The sequence below is a fragment of the Bicyclus anynana genome, chromosome 6, assembly GCF_947172395.1.
Source record: "Bicyclus anynana chromosome 6, ilBicAnyn1.1, whole genome shotgun sequence".
Taxonomy (NCBI): Eukaryota; Metazoa; Arthropoda; class Insecta; order Lepidoptera; family Nymphalidae; genus Bicyclus; species Bicyclus anynana.
The window spans coordinates 18,188,323-18,201,127 of record NC_069088.1 but is presented as its reverse complement, the minus strand read 5'-3'; the positions used below and the strand labels follow the sequence as shown (position 1 = coordinate 18,201,127).

The window sequence follows — 12,805 nt, the reverse complement described above, 5'->3', positions numbered from 1 at the left end:
ATGTAACTTTGCCAGCCAAGCCCGAGTTTCATTCATTGTGACTTTGGGAGGTAGCAGATTTCAACGGCCCCATTTTTTTAGAATTTAAGCTATCGTCAAGACCCTCAATCGTGCAAGTGCACAACGCATTTTTCTTATATTCTCTTTGACTATTGTAGCGATCCTTGGTCTTACGAATAATGTTAAGGAAAAAAGGTAAATATTTCATAGTCTAGAAAAATATAATATGGTGGGATTACTTGGTTTATTAAAACCCAAAAGATACAATTTAACTATTAAAATAAGCATAAATTGAAATTAATTGACTAAAACTATAAAATTATAATAAGTTAATCTATACTAATATTATAAAGTTTGTTTGTTTATTTGAACGCAGAAACTACTGTTCCGATTTGAAAAATTTTTTCAATGTTAGATAGCCCATTTATCGAGGAAGGTTACGGGCTATATTTTATCCCAGTATTCTTACGGGGCCGGGAACCACGCGGGTGAAAGCGCGCGGTGTCTAATAGTTAAGTATAATTTTAAATTTTTAAGACAAGACTGTCGCTAGGCTAATAACAACCAGTTATAAAAGGAGTAATTAAGTCTAGCATTAGTTTTTTACTTTATTCTACTATTTTTACTTTTTACAATTTATTTGTCCTACTATTTATCACTGAGAGAATCTTCTCAAGACAAAGCGCTCCATGGGAGTATTTGAGGTATTAATTCTCAGAGTACCGGGATCTGGGTAGAGGGTAGGATCTGGCGGGTAGTGGGTACAAACTGGCGGTAGTAAGGTGGTGAGTTATGCGCGGACAGGTGGCCGTGTTAACGAGTTGGTCGGAGGCAGATAAATAACCGCTGATAACGTAATGTCCCTTTGTTGCCGAGAGGGTGAACGTAAAAAGTAAGGGGCCGTAACCTGATAATGGGCTCCCGGAAAACATCTTTAGATGTTGTCAAGCAATCTCATGTAGCCATTTTTATATAGTATGTAATAGTTGGCGCAGAAAGCTCACCTGATGCTAAGTGGCTAATCAAATCACAGGGCATGCATAGAAAACCCTGCAATGTACTCTAGTCTGTAAACTGTCTGATAAAAGATGCCTTTGCACATCGCAATGCATATCACGAGCTACGTCACAAAAAGCTTTATCATTTAAAAAAATCTTTACTTTCTATACTCATAAAGCTGAGGAGTTTGTTTGTTTGTTTCGCGCTAATCGCAGGAACTACTGGCCCGATTTGATAAATTCTTTCAGTGTTAGATAGCCCATTTATCGAGGAAGGCTCTATATTATCCTCGTATTGCTACGGGCACCTCGCGGGTGATACCGCGCGTTGTCAGCCAGTAAATATTAAAGCTTTCTCTATTAATAACCGCTTTGACACAATTTTGTTTTATATGGAAGAGAAGAGAAGGAGAAGCTGAATTTGATTCTTAGCTTGGATTATTTCAAGAACATATATTTCTTTATAATTTAGAAAAAATATGAAAGAAATAGCGTCCCTAAAATATATAAATGTTTCCGTGACTTTTATTTAAATTTAAACGAATAAAATATTACTCGATCTGAACAAACAGTGACAAAGGCAACGTAGCTCTGAAGAATTAAAATGTAGTCAACAAATAAATCGCGCAGTTAGGGCTCGTTCGAAAAGAAACTCCGCCATTTCGCTTGTCGGCTCTAGAGAAGTTCGCGACCTAAATGTAAAATGAGTTACATCACTACTGTACCTGTTTACATTGACCTTAATTGTAACCTGTCAGTTTGTTTCAATAAAAGTACGGATAACGTAATTAGATTAATGATAGTCTGCATTAGTAAATATACAAGTATATATTCTAATGTAATAGAGGACGTCCACGAATTAATCGGTGTGGATAAGGGTCGATTAAAAAAAAAGCCTGCTACAAGTTTAGTTTTCCCTACCCACTGAAACGCTGTACTTAATTTGGCAAAAATATGTAACTAGCTGCTCCAGCTGTCGTCTCCTAGTAGCTTAACTTTTACATAAACCTTCATTTGTATATTCACATGGAATTCGTTAAGCAATATATGTCAGATGACTGACAAAACGTATGATTTTTAGTTGACTGTTCTAATGTGCATATCATTCACAATGTGATATACAACTTTTTCTAAAGAGCCAGTTGAATAGTTAAGTCAAAAAAGTTACAGACACTTAAACAAAATCAGTAGCACAAAAGACACGTGTTTTTCCTGTTACGGTGATGTTTCGCATCAGTAATTCAGGTTTAGTTGCGTAGTAATCTCCATTTGCGATTAAGGAACTACGGGAGAACTTGTGAAATTCGTTTATATACACAGGCCTAATCAAGCAATAAGCACAGGAAATACAATTAAAATGAACAATAGATACGTGCCCTGCCTCTCTTTAATTTATTTATTCGACCACCACCACTTTACACTTATACCACTTTATTCGCATCGCAATAAAGTGGTAATTTCCATTTATAATTAGGATAAAAAAATCTAAGTACGGCACGGTATTCTCCTATTGAAATTAGAAATATCTTGTAAACTTCTTCTTTATATTCTCCTATTGCAATTAGAAATATCTTGTGAACTTCTTTTTTATACATAAAAGGCTTTCTTAAAAGTTACAATTTGTTATTACTAAAAACATGCGACCTTCAGCGTTTCGAATCCTTATTCCAAGCTTGGAAGCGCAATTTTAAAAATGAATATAGTTCTAAGACTAGGTTAACTTGTGAAACTCCTTAATAATATACAGTTCTAACAATGTGATTATCACAAAAGACACAATAATTAATTAGCTTAAATGACACGTGTGTCATTGAGTGATTTTTCGCATCCCTAGCCCGGGCTCGGCGGCGCGGTAGCTCCCGTTTGCACAGCTCTTCGGGTAATGCTTGCAAATTAAACACCTTGTGTACTGAATTTATTAAGAGCCTTGTAAAAGCTGTCTTGTTTTGATTGTGCGCTGTTACAAAATTTAAACTTGAGTGGTTTATGGCTTGGCATAATTTGTTTAATTAGACAATAAATAGAATATTAATAATTATTTGATATAATGTGCATTTCAAACGTAATACGTAAGTACTGAAAAGAAATCTATTATAAAATCCCATTTTTGTATAGAAGAAAGTACCTACCGTAATTTAATTTACAATTATAACACCCCTGGGTTTTCAATGACACTTTGACTGTGTTTCATCCAAGGTCATCAGAACTGAATAGGCATATCCCCTATCACATAATCAGATACCGTGAGACACATTATATCCCCTATCACACAATCAGATAACTACGTCAGATCTACACTGTTACAATCAAACCAAACCGTTTTCCGAAAACAGAAAATCTATAACTTATTTAAAATTAACATTTACATTTATTTAGCTGACGCCGCGCTGTTTCACCTGCGTGGTTTCCGTTCTCGGAAACCACGCGGAATACGGGGATAATATGTATTGAGCACCACCAAGGAATACGGGGTAATATGTATATAGCCTTCATCGATAAATGGGCTATTTAACAGTAAAAGAATCTTTCAAATCGTACCTGTAACTCCTGAAATTAGCGCGTTCAACCAAACAAACAAACATACTCTTCAACTTTATAATATTAGCACATATTTATACAGCAATTCACTTACAAGCTGCAGCTATGAGGTATTTTCAGATAGCTTTACTGATAATCATGAATCGTGATCTAAGATTGGTAATTCGCACTAAGTCTGACTAAATCAAACAAGTTTCCGCGACGAAGCTCGCTACCCGAGATATTAATAACAGTTTGATGAACTAGCTTCCTTTGACAACTACGAGTAGGTACGTTGCTTACGCTATGTCGGTAAACAAGCTTAGTTTCCAATTAAGATACTTTACATAGCGTATCTTTGCGCACTCCTCATTGTAAGCAAACACTATAGCTTCACGGTTTAGGAGCTTGAAATTAATTCCGAGATCTTTTGTGAATTACCAATTCCCACGTGTATGTATGCACATCTTCGTATGTCATAACCAACCTTATGTCACAGTAGATATATTATGTTCGCTAAACAATAATTAGATTTAGTTTGTCTACTATCGCTGTTGTATTGGTAATTATTATTATATCTAAATTGGTAATTATTATATCTAAAATACTAATATTACAAAAAGGTTTGTAGTATTGTAGGGGGTAATCTCTGGATTTACTAGACTGAAATTGAAAATTCTTTTACCACTAGAAAGCAGCGTTATTTATGAGTCTCATAGTCTATATTTTATTTAACAAACAGAAAATACGAGTTTAAAACCGCAGGGCGTTGGCGAGTTTTTGACTGAGTTGAAAAAAAGGAGGAGGTGCTCAATTCGTTTTATAGAAAAGTATATTATCTGTTATTGTCTGTCCTGTCCAATAGATAAATTATGATAAAAATCAAAGTAAGTTTATGTAAATCTGACACTAAGTAAAATCTAAAAAGATTTTTATAGAATCTCAAAAATATAACTATTTTTTTTTGCCCAATCTTGTTTACAGTCAATGTTAAAACAAAAGAAGTACAGACCTCTACACAGGTATTATATTCTGTATGTACGCTATTAATTTGGGGTGAAAGACATCGCAGTTTTCTCTTACTACGAGTATATCTCATGTAAACGTAACTAGATCTTATGACCAAGGGTACAAGGGTCAATTTCGTAAAACCCTCTTTGCCGCGTTCGCCTGCGGGCAACAGCAGTGGAGCGACGTAACTGGGTTCATAACGTTAACCCTTTTTTAGCGAAGTCCCTCGTTTCTTATTTCCAACCCCGCATCTGTCTTGAAATACAGAACTGCTTTTAGTGTTATTGTTTTACATTTTCTTCTGACATCTTTTTTTTGATATTCTGCTTTTTACATTATTAGAATTATTTTACGCTATAGTCCTAATATTATTTTTAAATCACTGATGTAAAATCATGATAATATGCTTATAATAATATCCTCATTTTAACAGTCGATCGACGTCTAAAGACTTCCTTCGTCCTTTTGAGAATTTCTAAACACCACGGTCCAGCACCACCACCACCGCACCAGAATTCAGCGGCTCCATAAATACGCTAATTATTATATGTCTAACCACTACCCAGTAAGGACTCGACCAATACCTACTGCGTTTTCAAGTGCGGGATTTCAGCACCGTAAGACCAGATATTAGCTTTTCGAACGGTGTGCCCACCCATTGCTACTTCTCTGAACTTATGATTCGTTGAGCTATTTCGTTGAATTTTGTTTTACTGCGGAAGTATTAATTTCTGATTCGATCATGCAGAGGTAAGCTTATCTGCTCTCTAAGTATAGTTTGTTTCATCACCCGCTGAATCTTCTTATGAGAGGCACATAGTTTAGGGAATAGAACGAGGAAAAATGAGTAAGCACATAGACTTCACACGCGTAGTTTACTGGGTAATTAAGATAATTCTGAGGAAGGCAGGTTTCCTCGCAATATTCTTCCTTCACCGTTTGCGGCATGTGATATTTAATTTCTTAAAATACACATAACGGAAAAGTTGGAGGTGCATGCCACGCAATGGATTTGAACCTACGCTTTTCGGATCAAATGCAGAGGTCATAGCCACTGATGTAACACAGTTTTAATATGATAACATAGAAAAAACAACTGTCTTTCAGCAAATAAACGGTAAGTGACAGTAATATTGTACGTTTGTAGACATAAGACAAACAACTCTAGGAGTCTCGTTAGTCGCGGCTCTTTGCTGACCGCTGCCGCTCGTTACCGCTGCCCACTACAGGGAACTAATGCTTGCACAGTTATATTGATTTGATATACTTGACAAATATTTATTGAATATACAAGTTCTGTATTAGAAAGGGTATCCAAAACTGCCCTAGTAGGATCATATCAAATTTGGCTAGGAAGAAAGAACAACACGAGCGGATAAGTGGAGTGTTAGTTAACTGTCAAGGACGTCAACCCTACACCCATAGCCATCCACTAGAAATTAGTCTAATACCTAATAATGGAGATATTCATGATTTTTTGTGAGCAAAAATAGTTATTAGTACCATAATTCGTTAGTTTCAAGACAGCATCGCAGCCGACAAGGCTAGTAAAATTATACGAGTACCATAAAAAACATCATCCATAATTTTAGTGCTATGTGTCAATAGTAGAACCGTGGCCAATTGGAAAGATTAGATAATTCAAACTTACCGCTTCAGTATGTACAGGGTGCACAGCGAACAGCAACGCGGCGAGTGCTGCAAAGGGTCTCTGCAGACGCGCGACAGCCGCGCCGACGCGCGCGACTAACGCGCAGCACGCCGCGTGCAGCGCGACGTTGCACGCGTGCCACCACCATGCCGACAACCCGCACAGAGCGTAGTTCAACCTGTAAAATATCGTATTCCATATTTATATTCTACTAATATTATCAGCTTATTTCTACAAACCCACAAAGGACAGGGCTTCTCTGAGTATAGAATAAAGAATATTGACGAGTCTTTTTGTTTGTTGTTTTGTTAAATGAAAATGTGCAAACACCACCGCACCATTTCATCTCCCTAACGTTGTTCTGTCACCGCTTTGTTTCGTCGCACATCACCGTTGCCTTTGGTCTCCAGAAAACGTCGCGGCGAGCGTGTTGTTGACGTCAAAGTGATAAACGTGCGATATGAACAAAGCGACGTCACGCTGCGACAGCTGTGATGTCGCGACGTTTTGGAATGCCCCGCTTTACATAATATTATGGTCTCAGGGCCCATGTATGTAAGACCTTTGTCATTTTGTCATCATTATATTCTGATAAAGGCCAAATATAGGGCCTCCCTCTTTATAGCAGAAGGGCTTAGACCTACCACGCTGGTGCTGCACAAAAGCTAAAAAATCATCAGTTCGTGGTCAGCCCATAAATAAGGTAGGCATCCATGAAGTTTGGGTCATCAATAGTTTACCAGGTAACAATGTTGTAAGTTTTACACCTTAACATCGTCAAAGGATACAGTGTATTTTTAAATCTTTGTTATGATCTTAGAAATCATGCCCTAATATAATATAGTTTTGTGGATAGATTTCGCCAGACAACTTAATTAATTATGACTCCTCGTCATGTGTTTTTAACCTGAATATTAAATTAATTTACATGAGTACATTTTTCCTTAGCAGTGAGGCAGTTTGGATAGTCTCGGGCCTATTGTATAGGTAGCTGCCAGGCAAATTCTATGGGTAGCTGATGATGACGATGATACAAACTCCATAGTTGTCTCTAGTCATGGTCTGACACAGTACAAAATGACAAAGGTCTTGCCACCGCGGGCTCTCGTTGTAACGGGACAGTTCATGTCACGGTTGTCTACTTCACTGGTTCGCATCTTGTTATCGTTGGTGGATGCCATTTGTTTTGCTTTTTATCGGTTCAATAATTGATGTCAACTCAATACTAAATAACATTATATAAACGCTATTAAATTGCTACACAAGAGGCACTGCTTTTGCAAAAAAAACATTAACTGTATTGAACATTTTGATATTTTCTGTGAAAAACTACGAATCCGTGTGGAAACTTTACCCGGATTTAAACCATTCTTGTAGCGTACGTTTTGAAGCGATATTCGACCAATCATTCTAGACTCGTCAACGTGACATTATTTAATCGCACATGTTTTACAAACTAAGTTACTCAACCATTCAATTGTACTCGTATATTGTATTTCATAATATTTTGTTCATAAATATGTAATCTGTTTGCTTAGGTTAAAAGACAGCCGATATTTTTAAGTCATATTATTGCTATAAGCTACACAAATTAATTAGTTAAGAAATAAACATTTTATTGTATTTACAAAATAAAAAAAATATATCTGAATATATTATTTTACTGGTATAATATTAACACTAAAATAATATTCCGGTTAAGTCACTAAGTACGTACGATCTGTGTTCAAATACCGTCATAAATCCCACTTTTGCAAATTATTTGTAAAGCACTGCTAAGCAGAGCAGACGTGGCGTACAGGCGCAATGGGCAGTAACTTCATATTACGGTAAGTACATTTTATCTCAGCACCAACCATTCTTTACTATTACCCGGTGATAGAGAGAACTTAGCGTTTAGCAGAAGGTATGTATTTTTAATGGTGGAAATTCTAGTTTAATTTTCCATTTGTTTTGATAAAAACAGAAATTAGTTAAGATTCAAACTAACGTGTTTGTTTTTTTAAATAAGTATGTTTTTTTTAAGGAATAGTAACTATTATTCGATGCGACCTAACTGAACATTACGAGCTAGTTAATAACTTTAAGATTTTATTTGCTTTCGACCTGTAGGCAAAAAAAAGCTACAAAAAAATTTAAAAGAATTACAGCAATTTAAAAAATTACATCCATTTTACCGGATATGTGGATTTTTTATTTTATTCATATAGGAATAAAAATGAACAGCGTACCCACTTTAAATTATATACATCTTTAATAATAATTGTTTATTGTTTTGCATAAATGAATAAGGTCGTTTTTATTAGTATTTTGTTGATATGAAACTAAATGCTACAATAAAATAACGCTAAATGATAACGCGAGGGTGACCTGATAATTAATTTAACGGAGCTTACGTTGCCCACGCTTATTGCGCAGAACGACTATTTGCACACATTCAACGAAATAGTCTCAGGGTCACCTGAACAGACCCTTAGTGTCCCCGCACACTTGAGCCAAGCCACTGCTACAAAACGCCGCCACCTCCAACCTCTTATATGAAACAGCTCTCGAAAACTTATTTTGAGAGAGCCGCCACCCACCCCAACCAACTAGTGGTTGAGGCTTGCAGCTACATCCCCGATATCAACGCTGATTGTAGATCTAGACGCCCAAAAAACGTCCTTTACGATCCTGACGTTGACATAACGAACGACAATGCTTCCCAGGCAACACAAACACAAGCTACACAGCGTCTTCGCCGGCGAAGACGAGGTCCCCGATATCTGACGTCACCCAGACGTGGGCTTTTTAACTCACGATCTCGGGGGCGCCCGGACTGATACACTCAGGCCAAAACACCCTTCCCGAACGGCCCTCTAAGTCGAGGCCCGAGTCTCAGAGGAGACGCCCTTAGAGAGTCGTTCCGCCCACTATTTTCTTCTGCCTTCGGGCCCCATCAGGCGATGCTTCTGCGCTCGCCCAAACCCCCCGGTGACGCCGCTGAGGTCCCATAAGGAGCCTACGGCACTTACACAATCAGAAAAAATAAAATCCAACCTCTTTTCTTTATTCTTCATACGTTTTATATGGACTCGCCGCTCACAGTCGATGGCACCAGTGGGCGTCTACTGTAGCGACACACCTATACAGCACGCTAACAATGTTTTCCAATTTCCCCTGACAAAACATCCAACGCATCATGCGACACGTTACGTTACGTTTCGTGCGCACAATTGAAAAATCTATTGCACTCCGACCGATAGCTCCGCGCGTCTGCCCCCTGGCCAAGTGACACGTCGATTATCTTTGTACGATCGCTAACTCTTGGAAAACTAGAAAAATATATGGGAATGACAGATCTTGATCACGTGACCTGTCGATAGCAAATGTCATTCCAGGGGGCGGGTGTGTCATAGTCATCGATAATTGCGTCGCATTAGTTTCCAGTAGGCTAGATCGTAATTTTAATAAGTACCAAATTGGTACTTTACAATAGAGAAAAAAAAAATAGTTTCCGCACGGAAACGTTACGCAGGTAAAGACAAAACGTCGCTTCTAGCTTTAGGCTTTAGATGGCGGTGTGTGGTCGGGGCGTGGCTCCTATGTGCGGCGACGCTAAGCGTTGCGGTGAGTTATGATTTATAGCTGCTACAGGTTAGAGGAATTGCTGATTTTTTAGCTAGCTCTACCTTTCCTGAGAGGTAAAATATTATGCACGTATTCTGAGGTTCATAGAAGGAGGGCCAAGTCAAATAGGTTGTATTTATTTTACCTTTTATTTCTTCAAGTTTTATGTTGATTTTTTTCTTTGTTAGAGCCTTTATACTAAGCAATTTCTGTTTCCTATAAGAACTTCATTGAAGAATTTCTGCATAAGATGATTACAAAATTCCTATCCTTATCTTCCGTTTCACAGACGACGAAAATAGTTTTCATTTCTATTTTCTACTATTTCTATTGATTGTGCTTACCACTGAAATGTGAAAGACAAAACAAAAATACCTACGCAATTTCATTTTTTTGGATATATTTTCTCCTTTTTTTTCATTACTTAACCTTAATTTTAATTTTTTGTCTTTGGAATCAACAATTTTGAAATATGAATTAAAATATTGTTGAGTGGCGTTTTTTATGGCATAAATCGGCGAACCTAGTTTTTATGTTAACTTACAAGTTTTTCACAACTTCAAGGAACTATAGAACTGAGTATAAGGTAATTTGATACCTATACGCACTCCCAGGATTATGGAACTTCACAGACAGACAGATAGACGGGCAATAAAGTGATCCTTGAACACTGTCATGAATTTATTTGCGAAATTCCGTAAACATCAAATAAAGCACTTTAGAAATAGCTGTAAAATATAAAACTGTTGCTCAAGAACACAAGATTATGTTGTAACTTTGTATCCCGTCACATAATTCGGCGCAAAGTTGTACACGAAATTGTAGAAAGCGCTTTCACAAGTAGAGCTTCCACGGCGTCCTAAATTCCGAGCGATTCAAGGATGTACAGCGACGTCTCAAATGGGGCCTGCATTGTCTGTGGCGCAGCTCTAATGGTTTTGTGGCTAAAACAGAGATTTTCCTAATGTCGGAATTGCTTTTGTGTGAAATATAGTTTTGAACGAGGCGGCAAAGACAATGACGACCTATCTAGTGCTCTCTACTATTTGCGCTATGCTGCTGGAAAATGGAGTTCTCTGGTTCTATAATTGCTGACTCGGGTTTATTTGGAGATTTATAGTAAATAAATTCTTACGACTGAAACATGACTTTAGACTCCTGCAATATACAAAATATACATTAATGGTTGGGCACGTAGAGGATGTGTGAATGTGTGATGAGCCTAACGAAAGGGATTTTTTGGATTAGATGAGATTAAATGAATATGTTGGAAAGCGAGAGGCCAAGGCAAACATTGCTGACCAAATCTCAATAAAGATCAAGAATAACCTAAACCTAAGCCGATGAAGTTGTGTGGAAGGATTGCTGAAAATGGAAGAACCGAGGGAGATATGCAAGGATCGCAGCAAGTGGAATGATATTGTCTCTGCTAAACCTTACCGGAAATGAGGCGTGAATATAATATATATGTATATACGAGTATACAAGGCAAAAGTGACCTTAAATTGGAGAAAATCATGTCTGGAAAGCTTGCGCCAATGGTTTAGGTGTTTATTCCCCTTAACTGTGCTAATTGAGGTTTGATACATTTTGAAAACAGCAAAACCTTTGAAAGAAAGTACGCTTCATGCGAGTTGACATCAACATCGCTATTACATCCGATATCAGATAGAACACGATGGTGCCTGCTGGCAATAGCTTAATAAACCCAACTCGTTCATAATTCCCTCGTCTTAATAATCTCATTTGCGGAGCGCCGTCGGCCCGTGATGTATGACTGACAAGTATTCATGCTTCAGCTGTATGTCAGAACATTACTCTAATTAATTTTAGTGAAATTCAGCTTAAATCACTGACAAAATTTAATTTATTACCAGCGTACGCATACGACTTTGACCGCATTGAATTATTATTTAATGAACAAGAAATATTCATAAGAAGGGCAAAGATCGTAAGAATTAAGAGTCATATCATAAGAAAGCTTAGAGTCACACAGCGGGCGATGGAACGAGCTATGTTAGTATCTCTACGTGATCGAATCAGAGATGAATAGATCCGCAGAAGAACCAAAATCACCGTCATAGCTCAACGAGTCGCGAAGCTGAATTGTTTATGTCTTGCAGTGGACGTCCATCGGCTGATATGATGGTAATGATGAAGAAATATCACAAATAAAACAACACAAAGCTTGTAAATAGAAATCGAAATAAAACAAAATTTTAACATCTGGTGTTCTTTCCTCTCTTTCTTTTCTTTTAAAATATGACCAATAATCCTGTTCTCCTACAATTCGTTGGAGAAGACTGTATTAAAATTAAATACGCCAATAGTCCTCCGAGAGGGAATTGAACAACAACTTCTCGGTAAAAAGACCTTTGCCTTGACCATTGAGAGATTGAGGCTTTGATTTCCTAGTATCACAGGAAATACACTTAGGGAGACTTTCGACCTGCCCCTAGGCACAAATTTATATTAAAAAAATCTACAATAAAAATTCTATCAACAAAAAAAATAATAATTTATACCCTACCCTATAAATGTAATAATTAATTCACAAAATGGTTGCCCCTGCCGCCCTTGGGCACAAATTCCTATTAAAAAAATCTACAATAAAAATTCTATCAACAAAAAAAATAATATACCCTACCCTGTAAATGTAATAATTAATTCTTAAAACGGTTTTTATTCTAAAAACATATCTACTGATATTATTAAAACTATGAAAAAGAAAAGAAGGTAATCAAAACATTATTAACTATAAAGTAGAGAATTTATTTAAATAAAAGTAATATAATTCCGCCCACGGACCAGGCCGGAGGCCGGAGGAATATGCATAACAAATTTCATAGGCAAGAAAACAGCGACGTGAGCTGTTTCAAAAGGAGGTAATACGAACAAAATTGTATCAAAATATTTATTCTGTAAAGTGGAACGTAGTAAACTCCGTTGTAGATCCGCAATCGTTTGTCTGCGTCTGGCAAAAAAACAGTTATTCTCTTTCAAATAACTCTTTCTGCCT

The 12,805-nt window shown here is 37.1% G+C and overlaps 1 protein-coding gene across 1 annotated transcript in view; it reads right to left on the bottom strand.

The window, feature by feature from the left end:
• The window catches only part of LOC112052427 (protein O-mannosyl-transferase TMTC1-like), a 155,222-nt gene that overhangs the window by 49,653 nt on the left and 92,764 nt on the right, over positions 1–12,805 (bottom strand). Inside the window, exon 3 of the mRNA XM_024091495.2 lies at positions 6,178–6,355. Within this exon, the coding sequence (XP_023947263.2) occupies positions 6,178–6,355 (178 nt within the window). The remainder of the gene's footprint in view (positions 1–6,177; positions 6,356–12,805) is intronic.